The sequence below is a fragment of the Mirounga angustirostris genome, unplaced genomic scaffold, assembly GCF_029215605.1.
Source record: "Mirounga angustirostris isolate CCGP_5_RB_7025 unplaced genomic scaffold, mMirAng1.0.hap1 SCAF_17, whole genome shotgun sequence".
In the NCBI taxonomy this organism is placed as follows: Eukaryota; Metazoa; Chordata; class Mammalia; order Carnivora; family Phocidae; genus Mirounga; species Mirounga angustirostris.
In genome coordinates, this window is record NW_026991725.1 from 23005911 (window position 1) to 23033003 (window position 27093).

At 53.6% G+C, this 27093-nt stretch overlaps 2 protein-coding genes across 6 annotated transcripts in view; both read left to right on the forward strand.

Moving 5' to 3' along the window:
- Nucleotides 1–27093, forward strand: part of HOXB3 (homeobox B3) — a 55623-nt gene that overhangs the window by 21677 nt on the left and 6853 nt on the right. Inside the window, exons 1-2 of one of the 5 annotated variants that reach the window (XM_054510845.2) lie at nucleotides 281–735; nucleotides 9073–9250. The gene's annotated coding sequence lies outside the window, so the exon portion shown is untranslated. Of the gene's footprint in view, nucleotides 1–280; nucleotides 736–811; nucleotides 874–7723; nucleotides 8047–9072; nucleotides 9251–18800; nucleotides 19036–27093 lie in introns of those variants that run through there. The other 4 variants (XM_064582076.1, XM_045889067.3, XM_045889068.3 and 1 more) reach the window with 4 other exon arrangements.
- HOXB4 (homeobox B4) lies at nucleotides 912–7577 on the forward strand. Its single transcript, XM_045889073.2, has 2 exons — nucleotides 912–5196; nucleotides 6044–7577. Exons 1-2 carry the CDS (start codon nucleotides 4740–4742, stop codon nucleotides 6340–6342), a joined length of 756 nt encoding a protein of 251 aa, XP_045745029.1. The 5' UTR covers nucleotides 912–4739; the 3' UTR covers nucleotides 6343–7577.

Sequence of the window (27093 nt, forward strand, 5' to 3'; positions counted from 1 at the left end):
CAGGCCCTGCCAATGCAGCCATTTAATAGGGCAGGCAGGAGGGAAGGGGGCTCTGGCTCAGGCCTGCTCTCTGGGACCCCGAGTCCCAAGGCCACATTTCCACTTCTCCAGGTGCCACCTCCCTCCCAGGCCCCAAAGGGAACCCCTATGGAATCCTACCCTCTCCTACCTTGCCCAAGGAACCAAAACAGATGAGAAAATAGGAATGATGGAATATCAAGGCAGAGGTGGGGTAGGCTGAGTACTACCAGCCTGGGACTTTTTTGGGGGGTGGGGGTTGGGTGAAGGGAAGAGAAGGTTCTGGCAAAAAGTCGAGCTGAAGAGGATGAGCTGAATCAAATTCCTGCTCCGTCATTTTTCTCCCAAGTAATGACCTGCGCAAAATTCAATATGACCGAGCGAACTGTGCGAGTGTATTATAGTAACTGTCTGCTCGTGGGGGAGGCCCGGAGAGGGGTGAACCGTAGGTCACGGCGTCTAAAAATTATTAAAATGTTCGAGAGCCTCGTGACGCGCCTAGCTGTTTAACAAAGACTGCCAAAGTATGAGATTAATACGAAAACTTGCGCTTCAAAAACAAAAACACATCAAAAAAAAGTCTTGTTCCGGCCTGCAAGGGGGCCCGTAGCGGCGGTTCGGTTTTCCGGACACACAATAGTGGACGAGAGCGAGCTCATCTGGGGCCGAGCGGGCCCGCGGGCGGGTCTGCGGCCGGAGGGCGCGGGGAGCCGCCCGGTGAGTACTCTTGCCCGCTCCCCCTCTGGGCCTTCCACTCCTCCGTGCGGCCTCCGGTGCGCCGGCCGGCTGGGGGCTCGCCTCCTCGGCCCTGCGCTTTCCCTCCCTTGCTCTGTGCTCTCTCCCTGGCGACAAAAGGTAGATGATTCCGTGCGGGCTGGGCGCGCTCGGGACAGCCGAGGGGGCTGAGCAGCCAGAGGTCACTTTAGCAACCTGTGGCTGCCAGGGGAAGGCGGCCGGCGAGCCGGCGAGCGAACGACCCGGGAGCGCAGGGGAGGTGGCTCGGGACGCGCGCGCAGAGCCCTTGCCTTTTCTTATTTTTATTACGAGTACTCGTGTTCGTATTCTTTTGGGGTCGGAGGGGAGAGGCAGCCTCCGGTGTTGGTGAAATCGTCTGGGGAGTCGCTGATACACCTTGTCCCCCACCCATCGCGGCTGCACTCGGCTGGGGTGGGGGGCTGCGGCGCCTCGGTGGGGTGGGCAGGTGGCGGCTCCCAGCGCGCCGCAGAGAAAATCTCCGCGCTCTGTCCCCAGGAGCAGCCATACCCAGCCCCGCAGTGGCTCTGCCTCCCATACCTCTCTCTTGGGGTGCTCCGAGCACCTGGGCTGCATCCTTTGTGAAGTGTAGAGCAGCAGAGAGGCCCGGTGGCCAGCCTAGCGGCCCTCCCAAAATTCCGAAAAGCCGGCTGAGTTGGATGGGTTTCAGAGAGCGAGTTGAGAAGGACAGGAGGTATGGGGTGGGGGAGGGGCCTGGCCAGTGGGAATGGGTCGTGGAACCCTGACGAAGTGGCCTTTGACAAGACTTGGAAAGATCCCTGCTTGACTCTGGGGGGCTGGGGGGGGGGCGGTTCTACCCAGGCATTTTGTCTGTGGGCCCAGGGCCAGACCCTAGTCTCCTTAGGTGCCCAGATGGGGGTCTACTGGACCCTCTCTTGGCAAAGGTAATTAAAATATAAGTGTGTGTGTGTGTGTGTGTGTGTGTGATTTTTCAAATATATGCAAGTCAGCCTGGCTGGGAGAGTGTTGGTGTTAGAAATCAGACCCGAGGCCAAAATTGGCAATCTAGATTTGGGATAGAAAAATCAAAAGGTCTCTGGACCTAGTTTCTGGCAAGTGGGAGGGAGCACTCCTCCTACCCACCTGCAAGAGTCCCAGGACTGGGGAGGGGGAGAGACTTCTGCAATGTGCTGGTTAGAAGGTTGTTTTTTGTGTTGTTGCTGTATTTGTTAATGAAATGGATATCGTTCTGACTCCATCACTAAGGATGCGAGTATTTCTCAGGGAGATGCGTAGGGAGTCTGGGCAAGGTAGAGGCTTTCTCTGTGCCAATTCCCCTCACCCTGTGATGGTCTCAGCATTCAGTCTAGGACTCAGTTCCCTCCAGCCCAATCCCAGGCTCCCAGTTTAGTAAATTCAGTGGTTACCGGGACCCTTGGGAAGTTCATTTGTAAACCCCAGATTCCCCCAGGTTTACCAGATCCCCATTTTGGTCCCACTGCCAGAGACCCTAGCAGGTGGCGGAATGAGCAAATTTAGACAGAGAGAGCCTGCCTGGGGCTGGGGAGGTGGGGGAAATGGGGTTCCTCCACACACTTCAGGGATTATCCCCGTTTTCTGGCCCTAGGAGGTGCGGGAGGCTGGGAGGGGCTGGAATATCATCTGGCTGCATCTTTTATGGCTCCTCATTGCCCTTCATTCGGAAATGAAACGCCTTTGATCTTTTTCTCAGGTTGTAAACGGAATTGCCCGTCATTAAATATCCGGGGCCCCATCTGTTTGGTCTCCCAGCATTTTTCTTTACAGCTGTTTCTCTCTCTTTTTACCATTGAATTTTTCCAAAAGGACTTTTATGACACCTCCTTCACACCCAGCCACCTCTCCCTCCTCCCTTCACCAAGAGGCGCCTTGGAAAATATCTAGATATTCGTTTGATGGCAAACTAAAGGCTACGAGGGGCACGGAGGAGCCGATTGGGGTTTTGTTTTTCTTAAAAAAAAAAAAAAAGTCCTGGGGGGAGGGGAGGGACGCGAGGGCACCCAGAAGGGCCTGATTCTGACTTCGCTGCAGCCTCGGGATGACCCTTCCTCCTTTTGTGCTTAGCTAATGTTTACATCTCATAATTCATGCGCCGCCCAGGGTTGTGCGGCAGCCCCGAGGTTCGCGTCCCTTTGCGGGACCGGCTGCTTCTATTTCTCTGATAGAAGAGAAAGAGAGTTGAAAACCTTGTAATCCCCAAAATGGACCCGCAGTGTCTTCCTGCTCCCAGAGCTCAAACGTAGAACAAAACGAAATAAAATCAAAGCACTGAAACCACACCCCAAACGAAGAAGGCGCGGAAAGTAGGAGAACTGGAAAATTTCTGGGCCAAGAAGATCTGTCTGTCTTCTGTATATACCCTGTAGATCCGAATTTGTGTAAGGAATTTTGTGGTCACAAATTCGTATCTAGGGGAATATGTAGTTGACATAAACACTCCGCTCATTTTTTTCCCGAAGAAATTTTTTTTTCCCAAAAAGAGGACCATCCGGTGACTGACCACACGAAGACGCCTTCCTTTTTTTTTTTTTTTTTTTTTCCTTCCTCTTTCCTTTCCTCCCTCATTGGTTAGAGATGGAGGAATCATCTACCTGAAATATCCCATGCCTAGGCGCCCCTGGAAGGCTTGGTCCCTTTTCACTTCTCTTAATAGGTTCATATAGGTGGTGGTGTTTTATCCACTCCCCCAAGCCCACTTATTCTCTATTCTGGGATCAGGGAGGCTTTACTGAAAATCCGGGAAAAAATGACTATTGTTGTCAGTGTGCGAAGGCAAAGAAAATCGCTTTTCAAACGGATGTTGAGGTTGCCTTTTCATTTGGGATCAGAACAAGATGCCCTGGAAATATGCAATTACTAAGGGGTGTTATTGTGTGTGGGGGTCACCCCTAGGGCTCCTACCCCCAGCATCATAAGGATGTGAGATTTCTGTTCACTGCAGACGCAGCTGCATGAGCGGCAATTAGAACGGCTGGATACCGTGGTTAGCATTGCTCGGGTGGTTCTGGAATTAGCAAATGGCTATTCAGTGCGCTCTCAAAAGTTGCAAGATTTTTACTCCAGCACTCATGTTCCGTGTGGGGAACCAAGCCGTTTCTCGGCGTGGGCCGTGTGGGGTAAGGGGAGGACTGGATATGAGAGGGGAACGGAAGGACTGACTGACACAGCCAAACTAATAGCGCAGCTAAATGCGATTTGGAAGGCGAGGTCTCCCCGAATTAGTGCATGAATTTCCTATCGATCCGCCCGCGGTTCCATTCATCTCTGACAAGTCCCTCCTGCACCCGCCTGCTTGCTCCCGACGCCTCCTCTCTTCACTCCCTACCCCTCCCCAGGCGACTGCAGAGAAAAGCCCGGTGCTCAGTGCCCTCTCGCCCCCATGTGGGTTCCTCTCTCTAGGCGGAGCCCCCAGTCTGCCCCTCAACTTAACTCCCCACACAGCCTCCTGGGCTCCTTCCCGTCGTGAGGAGGGGATGGGGGGCCTATGGAAGGCAGAGAATGCGGGGCGGTGAGGCCGGACAGGAGGGGGCTGCCCCGAGAGCCCCAACTTCGAGGGGATCCCGGGATGATTGTTCTCTGCCCAGCGCCCCAACAGGCCCTCCGGCGGCAACCTGCCCTCTTCCTCTCTTTCTCTCCCCCTTTCTCTCTCACTCTCTTTCTCTGATCCCGGAGAGAGCTAGGCGAGGAGGCGGTCGCCCTGCAGGAGCCCTATGTAAATCCTGGCGTTGGGTGGGTGGGGAGGGGGAAAAGAGAAGAAGGGGAAATAAACCTCTTTGGCTGGAGTAGGGTCCGGGTGAGCAGATTTCCTTATCCGGGAATCGCAGGCGGGGCGGCCATTGGCTCCGAGGATCACGTGGGCCCCTAACTTTGTTCACTTGACAGTAAGTAGGAGGGCTTTCGGAAACAGGAAAACGAGTCAGGGGTCGGAATAAATTTTAGTATATTTTGTGGGCAATTCCCAGAAATTAATGGCTATGAGTTCTTTTTTGATCAACTCAAACTATGTCGACCCCAAGTTCCCTCCGTGCGAGGAATATTCACAGAGCGATTACCTACCCAGCGACCACTCGCCGGGGTACTACGCCGGCGGCCAGAGGCGAGAGAGCAGCTTCCAGCCGGAGGCGGGCTTCGGGCGGCGCGCGGCGTGCACCGTGCAGCGCTACGCGGCCTGCCGGGACCCCGGGCCCCCGCCGCCTCCGCCACCACCCCCGCCGCCCCCGCCACCGCCCGGGCTGTCCCCTCGGGCTCCTGCGCCGCCGCCCTCCGGGGCCCTCCTCCCGGAGCCCGGCCAGCGCTGCGAGGCGGTCAGCAGCAGCCCCCCGCCGCCTCCCTGCGCCCAGAACCCCCTGCACCCCAGCCCGTCCCACTCCGCGTGCAAAGAGCCCGTCGTCTACCCCTGGATGCGCAAAGTTCACGTGAGCACGGGTGAGTGCGTGGGCACCCCTTCCCCCTCCCACCCCCGGTGCTTTACACCGAAGGGACCTCGGAGGCATGGGGCGGGGGGGGGGGTGAGGGAAGCCAATTGTCCCCGCTATAAACTCGCCATTGCCGGAGATTTACGGTCGCCTGTTTTCAGAGCCACATAATTACATCCCCCATAAATTTTTATGGCCTGGTGGGCCCCGCGCCTTTGAAGTCGGTTCCCCCATCCTCTTTGCCATTCTCACCAGCGACTTTTTCGCCTGGGAGATGCAGTCTCAGTGAAGTTGCAAGTTGGGGAGGGGTGTGTGGGGTGGGGGAGGAGAAGGAGGAGGAGGTAATCTGTATTTGAAGGGAGAGTTGAGTCAACTCCCAGTATTTATTTTTTCCTTTCTTTCCTCTAGTCTGGCTCCTTGGCTTCAGAAGTGGGCAAAAGTTTTTACTGGGGGCAGGCGCTACATGGAATCTGAGCACAGAGGGTGGGAACTAGCAGAAGAAAGGTTTAGGGAAGCCCCCCTCCCTCTTTCACCCCTCATTCTCCCATCCCGGGCCCCAGGCCAAGGGGGCAGAGAGGAGCGGTTAAAACCTTGTGAAGATTCCTTACGCCCCCCACCCCCTCTCCAGACACCCAAACAACAACGTGGAGACAACACAACCCTCCAAAACTTTGAGGTCTCTATCTCTTCCCGGGGGCCGCTTTCTTCGCTTGGCGTCCCCACCCCCCTCTGGAGGAAGAAGAGGTGGCGGGAGAGGGAGGGAGGGAGACACTGTGCTAGCTGGAAGAAAGAGCTCTCCCTCCTCCCTTTCGGGGCAATAAAACTTTCTCTTTCTCCCTCTCTCTGTGTGTGTCCAGTAAACCCCAATTACGCCGGCGGGGAGCCCAAGCGCTCTCGGACAGCCTACACTCGCCAGCAGGTCTTGGAGCTGGAGAAGGAATTTCACTACAACCGCTACCTGACGCGGCGCCGGAGGGTGGAGATCGCCCACGCGCTCTGCCTGTCCGAGCGCCAGATCAAGATCTGGTTCCAGAACCGGCGCATGAAGTGGAAAAAAGACCACAAGTTGCCCAACACCAAGATCCGCTCGGGTGGCACCGCAGGCGCAGCTGGAGGGCCCCCTGGCCGGCCCAACGGAGGCCCCCCCGCGCTCTAGTGCCCCCCCCCGCACGGGAGCCGCGAACCTCGGGGCGGGGGTGGGTTGTGAGCGCGGGGGTGGGGGCGGGCGGGGGGAGATGCGGGAGGGGACCCTGGGGCCTGGGTCCGCAAAAGCCTACCTGCCCTCCCCTCACTTTATCTATTTACACGAATAAACGCAGAGGAGGGGGAGGGGAAGCTTTATTTATAGAAATGACAATAGGGAGCCGGGTGAGGCCCCCCCAGAAGCAAGGTTCAAGTCTCTTGCTTTCTTCCTTAAAAAGAAGAAGAAGAAGAAGAAGAAGAAGAAAAGGAGAAGAGAAAGAAGAAGACAGAAAGAGAAATAGGAGGAGGCTGCACTCCTCGCTTTCAGCTTTGGCGAAGATGGATCCACGTTTCATCTTTAATCACGCCAGGCCCAGGCCCATCTGTCTTGTTTACTCTGCCGAGGAGAGGATGGGCCTCGGTGGCGACCATTACCTCGACACCCGGCTAACAAATGAGGCCCGGCTCGGCCGCGTTTACTGCTGCCACCGCTGGAACACAGCCTGGATTTTCTTTCTTTGTCCCCCATTCCTGACACTCAGCGAAAGCACCCTGTGACTGCCAGATAGCGCAGTGTTTTGGCCACGGTAACACACACACACACACACACACACACACGCCCTCCCCTTCAGTGCCCCCGCACAGGCACACTGACTTCTCACCCCCCCCCTTCCACCAAGAGGCTGGGCTGGGGGGCAGCAGGAAGGGGACAAGTGGAGGCCCGGGTGCAGGAGCAGGCAGGGAAGTTGGGTCCGAAAAAAAAAAAAAGAGAGAGACCCGGAGACACGGGAGGGACTTCTGGAAGGTCAGGCCGTTCCTGGCAGAGCCAGAGGCCAGTTGAGTTCTGGGAGCTGGGCGCAACCCTGTTGCCAATCTAGAATTGTTCTGCCAAGGCCTTCTCTCCTAGACTGCAAACGAATGTGAAACTAGCAAATAAAACAGGGTGCCCCTCCCGGTCTGGGAGATGATGTTGCAGAGACCTTTCCCATAGTTTATCATTGTTTTGCATTGATTATTATTATTATTATTATTATTATTATTATTTTATTATTTTATGTCATGTGCGTCCTCTCTCCTGTTCGCTCTCTGACATTCCAAACCAGGCCCCTTCCTAGTTCTGGGGCTACCTGAGTCTAGAACCCTTCGTTGGTGTGAAAATTTGTGTCCTGTACAGAGTGACAATAGAAATAAATGTTTGGTTTCTTGTGACCAGCACAGCGTGTTTTTGTTGAAACCTTGATATAAAGATACAGACAAATGCCACCCAGCGTATATGTTAAGCATCCCAGTCCATTCGGCCTCATATTGGATGTGGTTGAGGATTTTTTTCAAAGGGTCCAAAGGGACTTTCTGTCTCAGTGGACTCCAAATTGTGGTAACTTGTTTGTTTTCCTTTTGGGGTGGGTGTGTTTTGTTTGGGGCTTTTAATTTTTTCCTCCAGTCCAAAAATGGATTGAAAGTACTGGGAGGGCTGACTTCAATCCCTAATGGGGGGGGGAATGTTTCATTGTAGGACACGAGAGGCTTAAGTATGGCAAAGCCTTTCATATCGTGATTTATTTGTCATAAGCAAATAAAATGCGGTTAAGCTGTCTCTTTCTAGACAGACGACTCTTTGCTTATTAAGGTTCGGAGGGAGGATTCTGCGAGGCCGGCGTCTTTCCTCCCGCCTAAGAAGGTATCGTTTTCCTCTGAGGTGTTTAAAGCTTTAATGAGTCTAATTTTTTGCACAGATGTTTCTGGGTGTTTGCAGGTTTTCAGAGTATTTTTATATTACAAAGGAGCTAGCCGATGCCATAGCTCAAACTCTGACAAGCAAATAGATAATCAAGAAGACAAATGGCCTCTTTTGTGAAGCCCTGCTCCTGTATTAATTTTCATTTTCTTTCTCATAGAAAGTATCGAAAGTACGACTGGGGACCAAATAGCTTTCTGTCTCTGAGGTCCCAGTCACCCCTAGAATGGAGTGGGGGAATGGGAAGGGGGTGCCGGTGACCCTCACAAGCTCTGTCAGGCTCGGGCCACTTTGGGCAGCACCCAAGAGAAGTGCTAAGGTCTGAGGGCTCCAACCTCAGGGTCTCTGGTCTTGTGGTGGGCCAGGATACCACCACCCACCGGCCTCCAAAAAGCTTGGGGCTCAAGAGAGCATACGCAATTAAAAGTCGTTTTTCGGTCCCGTCTCCCACCAGAAAATAAACATAGCTGATTCCACCAGCACGTTTTATTGTTATTTCTTTTGTATTCCTCCGGCTTGCAGCGCGCCCCGGGAGTGTGAGGCTGGGTAGGGCCCAGGACACACGGGCCCGTGTCCACAGCGCGGGAAAGGGCCATAGAACGGCCCTGTTGAAATGCTGCTGGAAGCCTCATAAAAAATCACCCGGACCTGGAGGCTCAGAGCGGCGAGCTTTGTTTCGGTCGAATCTCGGTGTGATGTTTAGCTGCCAGGGGATGTGGCTGCCCTTAGTGGAGGGGGGAAATAGTTCTTAAAAAGCATATGCCCCCCCAGGAATGTCTCTATAGAACCAAATCAAAGTTGCTCCTTGGAAGGTATGAATAGAATAAAAAAAGATTTCTATGGAGCTTAAAGTTCACAGCCATTCTGTTGTAGACAAGAGCTAAGAAAAATGTGAGAATTATACAGAAAACCATTAATCACTTCTTTTCTTTAAATACGTATCCTCTCTCCTTTGTTATTATTCAACAGCAAATCTCCGCAGACCGGCTGTTGGGGGAAAAAAGTGTTAGCTGGCTCTCCCGGATCTGCGAGGGGGAAAAAATTTGGAACCATAAAGTTGAAAACTTTTTTCTCTCAGTTTGGAAGAAGCCCTTCGTCATGAATGGGATCCGCGGAATTCAGGCCAGAGGAGGCAAGAGGCGCAAAGGTAACAAAGCCCCCGCCTGGGCTGCCTTTTTTTTTTTTTTTTTTTTATCGTTTTATGAGCTTTTTTACAAAGGGAAGAAGAAACTCTCTCGCCTCCTTTTCCTTTTTCAACTTTCTTCGCGGGTTTTTTTTATGGTGGATGCTTGGTCAGATTTGCTGCCTTTTATGATGACTGATGCTTGGGTCAGAGGGAGAGAGAGAGGGGCCTTGCACCTGGAGAGTGTTTGAACTGCTTGGGACTGAGGTGTCAGGGCCCCTGAAAAACCCCAGAGAACGTTGTTTGTGAGGCTGCTCAGAAGTGCTTTTCAGGTTTTGGAAAATGCAGGCGGGCCTGGGGAGGTCCAGCATGTGTGCGTGTTTAGCGACACGCACATGTGGCCCGTGTGTTCTGTGACTTCGCTTGTCTACACTGGGGGCTTGTGTCCCATATGTCTGTTTACCGGGGAGATGTCACTGCTGCCTCCTGGAAAAATGGAATGCAGTTCTTGGATGGAATGCCCCAGGCTTGGAGCAGGGTATAGGTAGACGTCTTCATTTTTTTCTTTCTTTCTTTCTTTTTGTGTCTAGCTTGGGATTCTGGACTAAATATTTGCAACTCTGAAGCAGGAAACTGTTCCGTTTACAGGCAAGGTTCGTTGATGCCGGAATCTTCCTCTTCAACTCTGCCCCCCCCCTTCTTCCTGGAGGCTCAGTGTTCAGTTTGGTTTCCTTTTGCTCTCTTGTTTTAGGGGCTCTGTTCCCCCTTGTGGGGCCCTGCTTCTGGGGGCAAGGGAGCCAGGGGGCTCTGCCTCAGACCTGAATGTGCTGGCCCTTTTACCCTGGGGCTCACTGTGGGTTTGGAGGCAGGAGGCTGGCAGGAGAGAGAGTTCATGGAGAGGCCACGTTTTCTAGGCGATTAGCTCAGTATTAGAACCACAAAATGACCTCGGAAGCCCCTTGACCTCTCTGAGACTGGACAGTGTGCTGGCTCCTGGCTCCTGGCTCCTGACTCCTGCCCAGGAGGGAAATTCACACCTCTGCTGGGAGGGGTCCTTGGGCTGTTGTGTGGCCCACCTTCTGCATCTCCCTCCAGCCCCCAACCCCTTCTTTGCTATCTGGGAATTTCTGGATTGTTTTTCTATGACTGTCCATTGGGGAGAAAAGAAGTAAACATTTTAGCTTAGGGGTACAGCTGGAGAAGAGAAGTAGGGTGCTGATCCGGCCCTCTATGTAGAACTCCTTTCCTAGGCCAGGTTCTAAACGCCCCCCCCCCCCCCATCCAGCTCATCCCTCCTTCTTTCCTCTTTCTCTTGGAGGGAGCTGAGGGAAGAAAGACAAAGGGAGGTGAAAAGATAGGTCCATAGGGCTTCAGAGGGCTAAGGGAACAAGCCCCTGGGTTCTAAAGAGGGGGAAGCACCCCCCCCCGCAACAGTCCCTTGGAGGCTACTTTCTCTCAAGGTCTCATATCCAAATCCACAGCTTCTCAACCCATTTTTCTGAAGTTCCTTTGTTTAGGAAGCTATTCCTATAATCACTTATGCCCTCTTCCCCTAATCCCCAGTCCCACCCCAGCTACTCACAGGACCCATGGATACCTCCCTACCAGAGGAGCAAGAGAGATGCGAGAAGGGTCAGGATAGGCTGTTCTGCCCATTTCCAGGGACAGCTCTGCCACAGTAACCAAAGTTCTAGCAACTTTTAATTTTAGGAGATGGGTGGAGAATTTGCTAACATGGAGCCTTTCCAAATCTCTGTTCTACTTGATGCATCTTAAAATCCACACCAGCAGCCATTCTCTTAGGAGGAGAAAGAGACAAAGAGAGACAGACAGGCAGGCAGGCAGACAGACAGACTGAGACTCCAGCTGAGAAGAGAGGAAATGTTCCTTCAGTTAAAACTAGGAGAGACAGAACCTTGCTGGGATGTGTGTGGGGTATTGATTTGCATTTTGTAAATTGTCTCCTGTAACTTGGGGACTCTAACTCAGGCAAGAAATAACTGGCATCGGTGGGTACCATCTCCTTTGTCCCTGAATGGCAGAATACACCCAGGGGCTGGAGGCCTCGGGCAGGAGAGGGAGTGAGTTGAAAGGGAGCTGGGCCGCTCCTGGACTGCAAATGTTTGGGGCTCATGTAAGATATGCACCCATTACTCATAGGGGCAGAGAACCAATTGTGGGCCCTCTAGAGGCCCAGGTGAGGAAGCTGTAGTCACCTGGGACTTTAGGAGCAGCTCTCTGCAGTGTGAGGGGTCCATCAAAGGGAAGGAGGAGGGAAACAATGGAAGGGAAGGTTGGGGTTCATTCCAGGGTTTCAGCCCCATAGGCGAGAGCTTCGAGGTTTCCCTTTTCCCTCACTCCCAGACCCCCAGTCTTTTCAGGGCTGAGAACCTCCAGCAGGCTCCCCCAGCTGGATGGGCTCATCTTCTATAATTCCAGCGGCACTCCTCATCTTTGCCCTCTTCCCTCCAGGTCCCGGGCCCTTCCCGTTGGCCCTCCTATTTGCACCTCCGGGGGCAGCGGGGCTGCCCCAGTCCTGCCAGAGCCCTCGAGGCCGCTCCAGCGCCGGTGGTGGGTCTCCCTGGGAAGAGTGGCCAGCCGGGGAGGGGAGTCTGGTTGGAAAACAGAGTTGGGAAGTTTCCCAGCGTGAGTTGAGCGCTGACGGATTTGTGATCAGCCATAAAACCGGCGCGTTCAGATTCGTAAATCAATCTCCCCTTTCTCACAGAATGAACGTTCGCTTTATCGGCAGCAAGAAAGCGCTCCGCTCGCGCTCAAGCTCTTGTTTATTTGAACATGGACATTCCCAGGATCCGAAAAGAGTGTGGGCATTTTAACAGAACCTGCCTGGCGTGCCTTCCTGTCATTCTGCTGTTCTTTTTCTTGTCCTTAAAGACAATTTCTCAGTTTCAGAGATTGCTGTCTTCCCATGCTCCTGCCTATTACTTCCTTTCTGTCTGTCTCTCTCTCTCGCTCTGTCTTTCTCTCTCTCTCTCTCTTTTTTTTTCTTTCAGACTATAGGGGACTGTTTTCCCAAAGGGGACCATTTTTAATGGATTTGTGGCCAGGACCTTGCAAGGAGTTGCCCTGACTGGAGCCAGGCGCAGGGCCCACGTTGGGAGCAGGCTGAATTCAATACCAGTCTGTGTTTTGTATCTGGACAATCAAAGCCGACCACCCCCCTACAGAGTGCGGGCCCCGCCGACGCCCCACCCGTGTGTCGGGAGCGGGGATTCCGGAGGAGGAGGCAAGGGGCCGCCTGGCCGCCCCAGCTGGAACTTACCGGGGCCGGCGGGCAGGGTGACTGTTTCTTTGGGGGCTGCTAAGGCATCTGGGTCCTCAGCCTTCTCCCCATTGAGTTGTTTTTGGTTCAGGCCTCTCCAAACAAACCGGTGGCGACCCCTCGGCCCCTGCTCCCCTACCCTAAGCCGAATTTATTCTCCTATCCTGCCCCTCTGGCGGCGCGGGCCAGGCTGCGCGCCGAGCTGCTGAAGATAAGGCTGGGAATGTGCCGAGCGGGGCTTCTTCAGGAATGTCTTTTCTGCTCCCCTTTGCACTCCCACCCCTCACGGTGGCCCAGGACTCGGCTTCTGGTTGTAACTGGTCTGCTGGTTCTGGGGCCAAGCTGTAAGTGAAGGTTTGGGGGATTTTTTTGTTTTGTTTTGTTTACATCTGGGATGAAGGAGTGTGTGTCCCTTTCTCTAGGCCTAGGGAATGGATTGCTCCTATAGTCCCTGTGTTTAACCCTTTATTATGAGATTCCACCCCCCCCCAATCTTTCCCCATCGATCAGACTCCATTGTCTGCTGATTGGGAGCTCAGAATATTAACACCTGGGAAATAGGGACCCTGGGCTGCCAGGCCGACCTCAAAGCCTCTTTCTTCCCTCTCCTTCCTCTCTAGTTCAAATCTTCGGCTGTCTTCACTGGTGTATTAGGGGTGGAGGGGGTCACTGATATGGGGTGTGACATAGGTAGATAGCTACTGAGTGTCCACTTCTTTTGTGTAGATACTTTAGTCTGGGGTCTTTGTCTCTAGAGTGTATTCTCAGTTGGTCACTAGAATTTGTTTCCCTGTGATGGTAATAACACAACGGAAAAAAAAAAAGTCCCCCTTGCGGTTATTCTCAGCTGTGGGAGCCCCAGAGTAATCTCTTCACCCTGTCCCTTTTCTGCCCCTTCCAAAGGTATCACAAAAGATCAGAAGGAGAATTAAAGCCAGAAGCCCCATTCTTTATACATGTGTAACTTGGACTTATGAAGTGTTTGTTTTGAAGCTAGTCCCTTTAGAAATGTTGTTGCTTTTTTAGGAAGAGGGGAGTGGGTCGCACTAAAATCAATATCCTAAGAGTGAGAGAGAGAACTGAGTTGGGGGGAATCTTGATCTTAAAGGATGCAGAGAGAAGAACTGGAAGCTGAGAAATCCAGGGGCTTGGAGCAGGGCTCGGCGCCCACCCCACCCCCACCCCCCAGACGCCCCTGCAGACTATTTCTGCACCTCCACGAACTAAGCAGAAGCAGGAGGAGAAGGGAGAGAGGAGAGGTGGGCTGTGGGTAAGTGTGTGTCTGGGGAGGGGAGGTTAGGGAGCTGTAGGTAGAGTAGGTATAGATGCGAATGTGGGAGAGAGAAGAACTCACTACTCTTCCATTGGTGGTTTGGGGGGAACCTATTTTGCAGGAAAATTTCTCCTCCTGAAGGGGAAGGTCATAGTGGTCCTTTGAGCCTGAAATCGAAAGACCCCCTTCCCCCTCCTGGTCACGTGATTCATTAAATAATTAATGCCGAGGTTGCAGAATAGATATGTATTCGTCAGGAAAATCGCAGGCTCGGTCTCCCTGTTTCTGACGTGCAATTCAACTGTCCTTTGAAAAACAAGCCTGTACCCCGAGAAAAAAAAAGAGAGAGGGAGAGAGAGAGGGAGAGAGAGAGAAAAAGAGAGGGAGGCAGCAATAAAACAGCCCCGCAGCCGGAGCCACACCGCGGGCTGGGGTATTGTAAGTAGAAGGGATTTCTCACTACCTACCGCGTCTTCTATGTCCATGTAAATTTATTGTTTGTTATTAATGTTATTGTCGTAAAATGTGACAAATAGCCATCTTCATTTCCTGCCATTTCTCTTCACACGGTGTTCTGTATGTTTATACCCATTGAGGCATTGCATAGAGATTTTAGGAATATTCCTCTTCTCTCTCTCTCTCCCTCTCTCTCTTTCTCTGTCTCTCTCTCCCTCTCCTCCAACCTTTTTCTTGATTTATAGCAATATGGGTGTCAGCTTCTCGACCGGCATGCCAGCCATTGTGTGTGTGTGTGTGCGTGCGTGTGTGCGCACGCGTCTGTGTGTTTGTGAGCAAGTTGTGTTGTTTATGGCCATGTCTTAGATAAATCATTTCTCACGGAAAATGATGTGGAAGCTAGGCTATTTCTGCGGCCGGGAGAGACTCGCTCTCGGAGCCACTTCCTCCCCTCTCTGCTCTGCTCCCAGGAGTTGGTTATTTCAGACGATTTGCAGTAATATATCAGCAGTTAATATGAAAGCTCTATGGCTGGAGGTCTTAAATTACAGCATCTGTGATTATCAATTAAGGCGAGATTTGTATAAATTTGGTAAACCAGAAATGCCTCATTGGCATATAAACCCAGTCAAAGACCACGACCTAATATAAAAATTATATTTGCAAGCCTGAGAGAGCCAACATTCCTAAAGCAGCAGACAGAGCTTCATTTTTCAGCGGTTCCCCTCCAGGAGTTTGGCTGCTCTGACTCCAGCCCAGGGTAAAGAACCCAAATCTGAAGACAGAAGGAGCCTGAGGGCAGGAGAGGTGGAGGCGGAGGGAGAAATGGCTGGAGTTGAAGGCAAAGATTTTTGTAATCAATGGGGACCAAATTGAAGCTCTCTGCAATGGGAAGGGGGCTGGAAGGATTCAGTCATAGTACTAAAGTATCATCTGTAGGATCGATGTGTATGGCACGGTACCGAGGGTGGAGAAGGAGCTCTCCAAATTGGGGGAGACAATGGGGGCAGAGGGTGAAGGGCAGGGAGAGAAGCTGAAAGCTCCCCACCCTACTGGCTAACAAAACAAGGAAATGAATTCACACCCCGGTAGCCTTCCTTCGACCTCCTGAAACAAAGAAAGTTTCCTCAGCAGTGAGGGACTCTGTGTTTGGGGCTAAAGCAGGGAGAATTTCTCTAAGTTTTTCGAGAAAAGAAATGTTCCAGGAACCAGGTGGTCCCAGAAAGTTGGTGAGGGTTCCAGGACATAGGGTGTGTTCCCCTCCAAAGAGGGAGCAAATGGGGTGCAGATTGGGAGGGGGAGAGCTGGTAACTTTTCCCTTGGGTCTCATGTGGGGGTCCCAGTTCCTCCCCATTAGGGAAGAGCCTGATGGTCAAGAGCAAAGCCAGAGGTAGCTTCTGGGGACATTCAACACTGCACCCCAAAGTTGTGATGGATGAGGAGCAGAGGGCCAGAGCCTTTGCCAAGTAAGGTCCAGGCCGCTGGCTTTTCCTTTTCTGGCTGGAGCCCGGCCAAGTGACTTTATAGCTACTATTATCCGTGATATTTAACTCTGCCTGCTAGTGTAAACCTTCGAGGAGAAAAATTAGAGTGACGCCGCAGCACCCAGGTGTTAATTATTCATGGCAACCGCCTCGTGGAGTGGTGGCTTAGGCCTCAGTCCTGGAGCATCCAGGAGCTCGCTCCCATGCTTGGCTCCAAGGGGTGCTGAGCCCCGTCCTTGTTACCTGGCAGATTTGTGGGTGGGTGGTGGAGGAAGCCTCCCAGATTGGGAGTATGGATTGAAAAGGGTTTAGGGGGAAAGAGAAGGAGAGGTCAAGACCCTAGGCTGGGATGGGTGTGGTGTTACCTAGTCTGGATAAAAGGAACTGGGGAGAGTGTGGATTCAGGGGCAGCTCTGATGGGACTGGAGATTGTGGGGAAGGGGGAAGGTGCTGGGGAAGGCAGGCTTGAGGGATGCGGGCTCCAACCCTTCAGGCCTCCCTCTTTCGGTGTTGGAGAATCCCGCACACACTCAGTGTGACAGGCGACTATGTATTTCTCCCTCACCTGGGAAGTTGTGGGGGGGGGATGTAAATGAGGGAAGGGTGAGTTCACCCCCAAAGCAGCATTCCAGAACTTAGGCCAAAGTCTTGGAATCCCTGAGAGAAGGGGGAAGGATGACCTCTTCCTTGGAGAGGAGGAGGGACACAAGAGAAGGAAGAGGGAGACCTGTGTTTTATTAGCTTCTGAATTCAGCCTGTTTTGGGGGATGGGAAACAAAAGGGGAAGGCTGAAGGATTTGCTCTTTGGGAAGATCAGAGCTAGGGGGGTGAGCTGGGAGCCAGTCCTACAGGCCGCTACCCCTGTGTTACCAACTATCCTCCTTCGCTGTCTCCCCTCCCCCTGCTGCCTTTGCCTGTGACATGGCGATCTGATCCCCCCTTTTCCTCTCCATTCTGTCAGCCCGCTTCAGGTCTTTGTCTCTTCTGGCCGTGGGGATACCCCCTCCCCTTTCCTTTCCCCAACTCACACTCAGAGTCTTCCCCCAGGAGAGACAAAAGCGGAGAGACCATCCCTCTCCACCATTATCTTTTAGTTGCTGGCTCCTTGCAGAATCTCTCCACGTAAGGCTTGATGCCCTCCATCCAGGCATATATCAGCAAGTTTGGAAAGACTTTGTTGTTGTTGTTGTTGTTTTATATATATAAATATTTGGTTTACTTAGCCACGAAGCACCCAGCCTCTTATCCGTTCTGCACATATGCACCCCATTTGCTTTTGTGCTGTCAGGGGATGAGGTAGAACGTATTTGGTGGAAGGGGCTTTCGGAAAGCTGCTGAGTCCATCTTCTCTCCAGACTCTGCTGGTGTCCTTCTTTAGGAATGAGAGTGTTTATCCCCATGCCTTTAAGAAGCTGGGCTGCCAATGCTTTGGCAATCAGAGGAATTGAATAAAAAGATGAGGAGAGAGAGGATGAAGGAAAAAGGGAGGGCCCCAGAGAGAGAACAAGCAGCAGGATCCTTTTCTGAGGGGAGAAGTTAAGGCAGAGCCCAAGGAGAGGATGACAGGGAAAATAAAGACAAAGGCCGGTCAGAGCGGCAGGGAGGCTGTCCTGGGACAAGGAACCCCACAACTTGGATGGGCACACACACACACACAGAGTTAAGTGAGAAGGAGGGAACCAGAAAAGAAACCACTCACTTTGCCCCCTTCTCTGTAGAAGAGAATGTCTTTGTGGTGGAAGGATGTGTTTTCTCTGCAGATGAAAGGGCCCTGAGGCCAAGAGCTCCACATTGCCCCCGGGAGAGAAGCAGCCTAATAAGTGAGCCCAGAAGTGATTTCTGGAGATACTGCTAAGTCTTCCGTGGGTTCAGTTCAAACTTACAGAAGACAGAGAGGCAGAGTATGAGAAGACAAAGAGGCCGTGAGAAAGGGACAGAGACAACAGAGATGGTTAGAAAAGGCGGGGGGGTGGAGAGAGAAAGAGAAAGAGAGGGAGAGACAGAAGAGAGAGACATGTTGAAAGAGCCCAACCCCTTGGGGAGGCCAGGCAAGGGGAGAGGGGAGGGCTGCAGGGGGTCTGGAAGCTCCTCCAGACTCAGTGCTTTCTTTCCAGGTAGCTGCCCAAAGCCAGCGCTGTCCCAGAAGCAACTGCCTCTAGAGTAGGCCCTCCGGGGTGCTAAATCAGGTGTGAGGCAGCTGGGGTAGGAACCGAAGTGTCAGAGAATGGCCAAGACTGTCTTAGCCCATCAGTCTCCTCTTCCACCACCACCATCAGTAACTTAATGGCTGGAATCTCCCAAAACAGAATTCCACTGGGGTGGTGGTGGTATTTGGGGTCAGGCGCTCACACCTGGACCCGGGAATCCTTCCTTGGCTGGCCTCTCTTCCCCCTGGTGGGTTTGGTCTCTTCTTTCCCTCTTTAGGGACGGGGAGAAGAAGTTGATCTACCAGCTGCCTAAGAACTTTCCCTTTCACCTCCAATCCACATCTCCTCCCTTGAACCCCCAGCATGAACAAACGGATGCTAACCTTACTAATCTCCTCCCTCCCCCATCTTTCAGGAAAGAAAAGGAAAAAGGAAAAAGGGAAAGAAAGTTCCTACCAGCCTAAGCAGCTTTAGAAAACTCCAGGGAACCTGGAAAATGCAAACCTTCTGGCTTCTCCCATCCGTCCCTTTACGCCCTCGCCCCTGCTCTCTGCCTCCACTGCGCACCCCCACCCCCATCCTCTCGTCCCGTCCTGCCCAGAACTCTCTCCCTTCCCCTCCCTTCTCCGCTGGGCCGGACATATGGAACCCATTTCGCTGGTGACATTGAAGAGCCGCCCGTGCGCCCGCCTTCCGCCATGGCGCCCCCGGCGCTCCCCGCGCCTCGCCGTGCCCCCCGTCATTCGCCGGCTCCTCCCGCACGGCAGCTTGGCCCGCTCTCGCGGCCCCGACCCGGCTGGGTGCCAGGCGCGCCCGGCCGCCCGCAGCCCCACGCGGGCCCTCGCCGAGGGGGCGCTCCGGCCGCTCCGGCCCGGACCCCGGCCGCGCCCCGAGCGCAGCCTCCGCGCGCGCCTCGCCGCCCCGCGGCCTCGAGGGCCGAACAAAGCCGGGGGCGGGGGCGGGGGCGGGGAGGGGGCGAGCGCTTCCGGGCCTCTCCCCGCGCCGCCCGCCGCTCCGGGACCGCTGGGGTCTGCGCGAGCGCGATGCGGCGGGCGGCGGCCGGGGCGCCCCCGCTGGGGCCGAGGGACCCGGGCCTGGCAGTCGGCTCCCGCGCGCCCGCTGCTCCTGGCTGCCCGCGGCCTGCGCCCTAGCGGGAGTCCGCCCAGGTAAGTGGGGGTGCGGAGCCAAGCGGCCCGCGTCCGGCGAGGGGTGTGTGGGGGGGGTGGGGGCCGAGACCCCAGCCCCCAGGTCTCTCTCCTGGGTCAGGAAGGAGGCTGGCTCCGAATCGTGGAAGACAAAGATGGGCGCACCTTAAAGAGGCGGGTGGGTGCTGCGGGGGTAGAGGGATCCGGGTGTGCGGGGCAACGTGGAGGAATGTGGGGCTGTAGGCCCCCGGTGTGTGGATGGGAACCGCTTAGGGGATGGGGGAGCTCTCTGGCCCAGGAAGGGTGTTGGAGGCTCTGGAGGGTTTTCCAGGGGAGTTGGAAGCTGTGCGTTATGAAGGAAATGTGGGGGCATCTCCTGGGGTTGGGGGGACAGCGGGGCTCTGCTCCCACAGTCCAGCTGCCACCATGGTGAGCCTTTTAGCACCTGGCGGGTTATTTGAAGCTGAAACTACAAGGGCTGCGGTGAGGCCGGGTGTTAAACTGAGAAGGTAGGAGAGGGGGGTGATTTATGGCTTCAGAGAAGCTATGTTTACTCCCAGACTGCTCTGGAAACCAAAAACCAAACAGAGCAGAGGCGGGAGGAGCCCCTCTCCGAGGAGTGGGAGGCGATGCCAGGTTCATTTGCTGGGATTTATTTTCCCAGATGTGGGGAGATGGTGGGAACTGTCCCTTTGCAGGCGCAGGATGTGGTGGGTCTGTGTGATGTATAAGGAGAGTGTGCAAGCATGCACACGTGGAGATGTGTTTGTGTATTGTGTGAGGCCGTTTGCACACCGGGGCACACGTGCGCTTGGGCTGGGGTCTGTGGGGGTGCAGCATCGCTTTGTGAGTGGGCACACAGGGAGCTGGGAGGGAGGCTCAGAGTTCTCTGGTCCTGGTACTCTGATATGGTAGCTCTAGACACACTTTGCTGCCCCGTGCCCTCACCGTGGGGTGGTGCTGGTCCCGAGTGTGCTTTCTTTCTTCCCACAGCCACATGCAGACAGTCCACTTGGCCTGGTCCCTGGCCCCTCTGTGCCATCTGCCCACGCTGCCTGATCTTCACTTTGAACCTTTAACTTTGCCATGGGAGGATAAGGAATTAGTGAGCATGGCTGCATGGGGAGGGGAGGAGGAGAGCAGAAAAAGGCCTGGGGTGGTAGCAGAGATTGGTGGTTTGACACTGGGCCTTGGCAGGCTTGGGTTCCACCATTACTGCTCCAATTTTCCTCCAAAGTCTCTGCTTGGGAAGGGACAAGTGAGCACAAAGGGGAACAGAGCAAAGGAGCCATGCAGGATGCTGGGGGTTGGGGAGAGAAATATTTTGACCCCAGATAGTTATTTCCTCAGGCCAACTGGTGGCTCTTGCATTTCTGTCTAGAAGCCTGGCTTTGCCTGGAAATTGTTTTGCATTAAATTTTCTCAGCCGCAGAATTGTCTTTCCTCGCCTCCAGCTAAACTTGCATTTTTCCACCAGACACTTGGGCCCTGCACCAATGAAATCTGAGAGGAAGCGGCTGGGCCCTAAGTGGCTGTAATTTAATTGATTTTATCATAAATCATCAACTTGATGAAGAACCCAAGGTTTCAGTGAAGTAAATTGATATTAATGGGAGTTTCTTGAAATGCAAACTCGCTGCATTGTTGGGGCATCTTGAACTGGGGAGGTGGATTTCATGTGTCCCAAGAGCAGAGAGCCTGGGCCTGGAGCCCGCACAGCGTTAGGGGGTAGGGAAAGCAAGCTGTGAGGGGCAGCTGTAAGCCAACCGATTTCTGTGGGGGAGCAAGGCAAAGAATGGAACTTTGTTGGGGAGTGAGCAGAGTCTGACTCTGAACCCTTCTGGCCATCTTGGGAGTGCTGGTCTCCAACGGGGCGGGGTGGGGGGGGAGACAGTTGGAGAGGCTGGTAGGTGTATGGGCAGAGTTGGGGGTCAGGTGAGAAAGCCAGGCTGGTACAATGGGTGCATTGACTCCTAGTTAAAAATTGCCAGGTCAGAGCCTTCCTCCTCTAATTATACAAATTAATTATTTACTGCTCAGGTTGCTGTGTCCAAAAATAGCACTTCTGATTTAGTGATGGAGGTAGAGAACACCTCCCCCTACACAGAGAGAGAGAGAGAGAGAGAGAGAGAGAGAGAGAAGGGTGGTAGAAACCAGTGTATGAGCCTCTGTGGGAGCAAGGAGAACCAGGAGTGGGGTTGGTTTTCAGTGGTAGGGGTGTACACATTTAAATCCCAAGAAGAAATATTCTGCTTTTGGCAGAGGTGGTGCCCTTTATTGTCTGAACTCAGTTTATTACTGCATACTGTCACTCACTTTTACATGAGCACACAGAGAACCACAAGCTGTCAGTCCAAAAAGGGACCTGAGAGATCATTTAGGCCAACCCCTCCCCTCCATGTACATGCTCTGGCTTTGCAGAGGGGACACTGAGGCCCAAGGAGTTCACTGCTTCAGATCACACAGCCAATCTGGAATGCCTAGAATCCAAGCCTCCTGACTGCTGAGGCTGTGCCAAGTATGACTTTAGACAGATCACTTCCTGGCTCTGAGCCTCAGTTTCCCTGTCTGTAACAGTGGCAGGGATTGGAGAGGACGGGGTCTTTGAGTTTCTCCATAGGTCTGACCTTGGGAAACTCTCTGGTGCATGTCCTGGAGTTCTGAGGGCATCTGGGTGTAGAAGTTACTGTGTGCTTATTTGCAATATCCAGGGAGTATGTACGCACCCAGAGCAGTGGATAGTTACTGTGATTGGCTAGGAAATCTACTAGAATCTGGACCATTCCTCTTCTTGAAGTTGTCTTTATTCTCAGCAGAGAAGCCCAGGCTGAGAGCAATTGAAGTGAGAAGTCAGTGGAGAGGGGCCAGCTAGCTGGGTTGGACTGGGATTGGCATTTGGAGGGGGGGCACTAAGGAAAAGGGGGGTTCCCCCTCACAGAGCAAGGCATTTTCCCTGCCAGGCACTGGACTGAGGCTGGAATTGTCCAAATTTCAGTTTTTGAAATTCTTCCTACTCCAGCCCAGGGACTACTGTGGTTTCAGAATTTGGATTCTGTAATGGTGGTCCACTGCCTGTCCCCCAGCCTCACCCTGACCCCAGGCCCTTTGAGCCCTCTCTTTTTTGGGGGAGGACACACACAGGGTAGCAGAGCACTGTAGGTGTCCTCCCAGGGCAGCCAAGACAGAAGGCCTATGAGGTAGATGACCCCCACCCTATTTTTGCTCTTGTTTTCATCTCTTTTCCCAACTGGAAGTAGATAAAATTCAAAAGAGGTCGGGGCTTCTTAGAAGTTGCATGGTTGTGAGAGGGAGATTTCTTGTAGGGTCAGGGATATGGGAGGCCACTAGGGGACCGGAGGTTTCCAGACCGCCTTGGGAAGTGTGGTCAGGTACATGAGTTCTGGTGGAGGAGAGGAAGAGATGGGCACAACTTCATCCTTGGGGTTCTGGAAATCAGAGTCTCTGTTTTGAGAGAGAGGGAGAAAAAAAAAAAGAAAAGAAAAACACCCAAAGGGCTGGCAAGTCCAAACTCTGGCCCTATCCCATTCTGACTCTGGGGTTTTATATTTGGAGGCAATTCGGAAGGCCTTCCGCTGATTGGTCATTAATCCGGTGAGTTATTGTCTGCTAAACAGAGGTCACTGGGAGAGAGACATCCAATCTGTCAGGAGAGACCTGCCCAGTCACTCGCAGCAGGCTAGGCCCCTGTTCCTCTCTTGCCTGCTTCTCCCTCCCTTCCCCAGCCACCCACCTCCTCCCCAAGCTGGCCAGGATTCGGTCTTCCCCCTCTTGCCCTCGCCAGTCTGCCCACCTTTGTCTCGACTGGCCGCCCGGGGTGGGTCTGCCAGGCCGGGACTGAGCGTCTAGATGCGGCGGGCCCCGGATTCAGATGCGCCCGCCCGTCCCTGACTCGTGACTTGGCCCGCGGCACCGCCATCCGCTCGGTCAGCGCATCCAGGCCGCCTCCGTGGTCCCCGAGAGAGACACTTTGCGAACCCTCGTGGCTGCTCTGTGTTTCCCTGCTTCCCTCCCGCGCCCCTCCACTTCGGGTGGGGGGAGAGCAGAGCTTGCATTTTTCTTCTCCAACCGTGGCGGCCTGTCTTCTTTCGATCCCCGCTTCCGCTGAGCCGGGTCTACACCGGCCTCCGCGGCCTCACGGAATCTTCTTCCCGCTTCCTCTTTGTTTCCTCCCGCACAGGCGTCTTAGAGAGGTGGGGGTTGGGAATCCAGATACCAAGAGCCATCTTCATTAGCAATTTAATTTTACAACCGCCAGCTTTGAAATCTTTATTAACATGCAAGAAGAGATGGACATTGGGGTGCGTGTGTGAACTCCACAGCGGCCACAAAGTTGGGCAGTGAAGCTGGAAAAGAGTGTGGGGCCCCGGAGCCCAGACAGGACCAGGAAGAAACAGCTCTCTAATCGCCTCGCCCCCCGCTCCCAGGTCCCAGCTTCTCAGTGAGCCGGTGGGTTGGTTGAGCTGGAGGCCAGATCTTTGGTCACCCCAAGGCTGATACCAGAAATCGATTTTAAAGCAGCCAGCCATTTTGTCCTTATTGAGAGGAGAATTTTCGTTTGCTCTTCGGTAGATTTTTCTTTTGGAGAGGGAGAGGGAAACAGACATGATCCTTCCAAGGCCTGGAAGGTGGACAGCCAGGAATGGCTCTAAGAGGTTTAACGGGCGCCTTGTCCCGTGGTACTGAGTGCGGATTAGGAGTGGGGGAGGGGAGTGCTGTAGCGAGTGGGAGGGGAAAATATGCCCAGAAGGGGGCCATTTTTTCTAATTTTTACCTTTATTGTTAATTTCTGCCTTTGTTAGATTACCCTAAAGTCTCTGTCTTAATCTCGTCTCAATTTTTCTTTTTCAATCTCTCTCTCTCTCTCTCACACACACACACACCCCCAGAGTTAGGTTGCCCAAATTTCCCTACTTGGGTCCAGGAAGAAATTGTTCACTCCTCTCTCTGGTCTGCCCCTAAATCACCACTTCATTGTCAGGAGTGATAAACTCCTCTTCCCCCTCTTTTTCCAGACCCCAGTCTTCCCGCACACCCCTGTGATGTCTCCTACTCCAAGTAGGAGCCCGGCCTTTGTCCCCTGAAGTTTGAAAGGTCCCAGCCTGCAGCAACAGCTCATAGGAACCGGGTACCCTCCAAGCTGCCTGTTCCCCCATCCACCTACCCCCTTCCCAGCCCCAACCAGGGCCAGCCGGCCTGCCAGAAATCTCCAAGAAAGGAAGAAGAAAGAAACCAAACTGGGATCTAATTGCCTCCCAAGCAGTTCAAATGGGCTCTGTTCTCCAGAATTAATAAGAAGCCCCCACTCCTTCTCCTACTGCACTGGGGGGGAGGGGGTGTCCTCTGAAATTTTTCTCCAGGTTAGCTTTCTGGATCCCCAGTCCTCCTTTTCACCCCCACCCCACCATGCCACAGCTCCTTGTGTCCCCAGAAGAGACCACAATGAGTTGAGGAGGCTCTGGGAGGGGAGGGGTTCACCTCTGTCTTTGGAAAGCTCCTCCACCCTCCTTCAGCTCAGCTCCAGGCTAGATCCTCCTGCAGCCCAGTCCCACAGGCCCGCAGCTGGCTGGGTACCCTCTGGGCTTTCTTAATTCCTTGAGGTAATGCTGTGCAGCCCCATAGCGACCAGGTTCTCCTCTTGCCTCAGTTTTGCAATGACTTTCTGTAGCTAGTGGTAGCAACAGCTAGGAGAGCTGGAGGGTCTGAGGTACATTTTTGACTTTTAATTTTGGGGAGTAAGAGAAAAGACCCAAAGGTGCTCATTCCCTTAAGCCTCCGGAAGCCTCCCTGGGCTGAGTCCCCAACCCACCAGGCCCAAAGCTACATAGGAACCAACAGAGTAGGTCCCTAACCAGGGTCTAGAAATCTCAGGACAGGCTCCGTGCAACCACGTACGCAGGCAGCTGTAATGGTGTTCTTTGAGGGTCCTGGCTTGAGTAGCAACATAGGCTTGGGCTTGCGCGAGGGGAAAGATGGCTCCCACCCTCTGTCCTCACCACCCTCCCCTTCCTTCAGCCACCAGCTCTCTAGGCAGGTGGTAGGGTCCTTGGGACATCACAGTGGGAGGTTCTGGCGTGTAGTTCCTGTTGCTGGAGAGCAGGGAGGCCATGGGTCCCACCCACCGCCTGCTCAGCAAGGCCCCAAGAAACTGGCTGCTCCAGCCCATGAAAACTGACTTAGCGGGACTGAAAGCAGTAGGGGCTGGAGGAGGCCCGGGGAATACTCGCTAAGAGAGCAGGACCCTTTCTTAGCCCAAAGCAGAGCTTGTGAGTGGGGTGTGAGGGAAGCTTTGCCAGACACAGCCACCCTCTCCTGGAGGGAAGACAATAGCTGGAACCATCTCTCACCTTTGTTCTCCCAGTCCCATCTCTTCTGGTGCATCCAGATGGGAGAAGGCAAAAGCCAAGCATTCTAACCAGGAGGTCACAGGGTAGTGGCTGGCTCTGTCTACTCGAAGTTAAGAGAACAAGTTTTCCAAGCTGGCTTTGTAGAAAAGAGAGACTCCCTGCCTTCTATTTTATCCCCTAAGCCCTGAGTCAGCAGTTAGGCAGAGTTGCAAGCACTCCTACTTTGGGAGATGTCCTGGTCCTCTTTTTGTCTCTCCTCCACCGGGAGTGGCTCTTCCCCACCCCCGCCCCAAATCTGCAGACACCTACATTCTTGGCTCTTGGCTCCCTCCTACAGGCCTCCTCGCCTTTTCCTGCCCTTCTCAAACACACCCTAAGAAAAGTTTAGCTTTTGTAGTCCTCCTCACTTGTGCCAAGAGTCATAAATCTTGCAGAACTAAGAGAAACAAACAGGTTTGTTCTGCATAATAATAATAACTACCCTCCTTCTCTTCTGCCAGCGCACTTAAGATGAAGCCATTTTGGTAGTTCTTCTCACCTTCTTAGAAGTACAAATGTCCTTGTCACCTCTTTGCCCCTTCTCCCTATCCAGAGGTGAGAATCTTAACAGAAACTTCTCCGTGAAGTTCTTACAGCCTCTCTATTGCCAGCCGTGTCTGGAGCTCGAGCTAAACAGACTGCTCCTTTTGTCACCCTCTCCTCAACCCCCCTCCTCCTGCAAGATGGTCTGGATTTTTAAAATAATCACTCACCGCTTGTTGTCTGTTCTCAAAAGGGGGGGTGTTTAAAAAAAAAAAAAGGTCTGGCTGTCTCCCCTACCGGTTGGAAACTGAGCCTGGAGATTTGCGGGGAGAGAGAAGAAATAGGGAGGGTGTGGGGGAAGAGAAGAAACAGCCTGGGAGACTTGGAGAGGGGGAGCCAGGGTGAGAGGGCGGGAGACCCAGCCACCAGTCCCGGAGGAGTGAAACTACTTAAAAAAAAAAAAAAAAAAGCCCTAGTGTTGCCACTTCGAATGAACACAGAGGGGCACCCAGCACCCCCACCCCCAGGCGCCTTGCGTGCCTTTGACGAGGCCTCCCCACCTACTTCGCAGTTAGCATAATGGTTTACCAGCAGGGTGCCGGGGAGCTGTGAACTCCACTGGCTTTGCCTTGCCTTCCTCTTCCTGCCCCCCCCGCCCCCCCGCACCAAAATCTCAATTTAAAAATTTACCTGTTTTTAAAAAAAAAAAAAACCCAAAACAAAAATCCCTACTTTCTTTCCTTTCTCACTTTTTTTTTTTGAGGGGGGGGTTTTAAAAAATGTCCCCCTCCCCCATCACCACCAACACCTTCCCTCCTTATCAGGCATCTAAGCTTGCTAAAGGGGGAGTGGTGGGGGTGTGTGTGAGCTTGTGTGTGTGTGTGTGAGTGAGTGTGTGTGTGTGTGTGTGTGTGTCTGTGTGGTTTTTTTCCCTGTGCAAAAGCAGAGGCCATTGTTAACGGAGAGTAGGGCGTACCAGTCTTTAGGGCAACCACACTGTGGCGGCTTGGCCGAGCTGGAGCTTGGAGCTGGATTCGCAGCGAGCTGAGCCGCCCGAGCACCTTTCGGTCTTCTTCTATTTTTTTCCCCGCTCCCCCACCCCCTCCCTCCTGAGCACCCCCGCTCCCAAGCCGAGTGAATTGAAGCAGACGCCGCGCGGCTCCTTCGGCCGCTCTGCCCCTCGGGCTCCCCA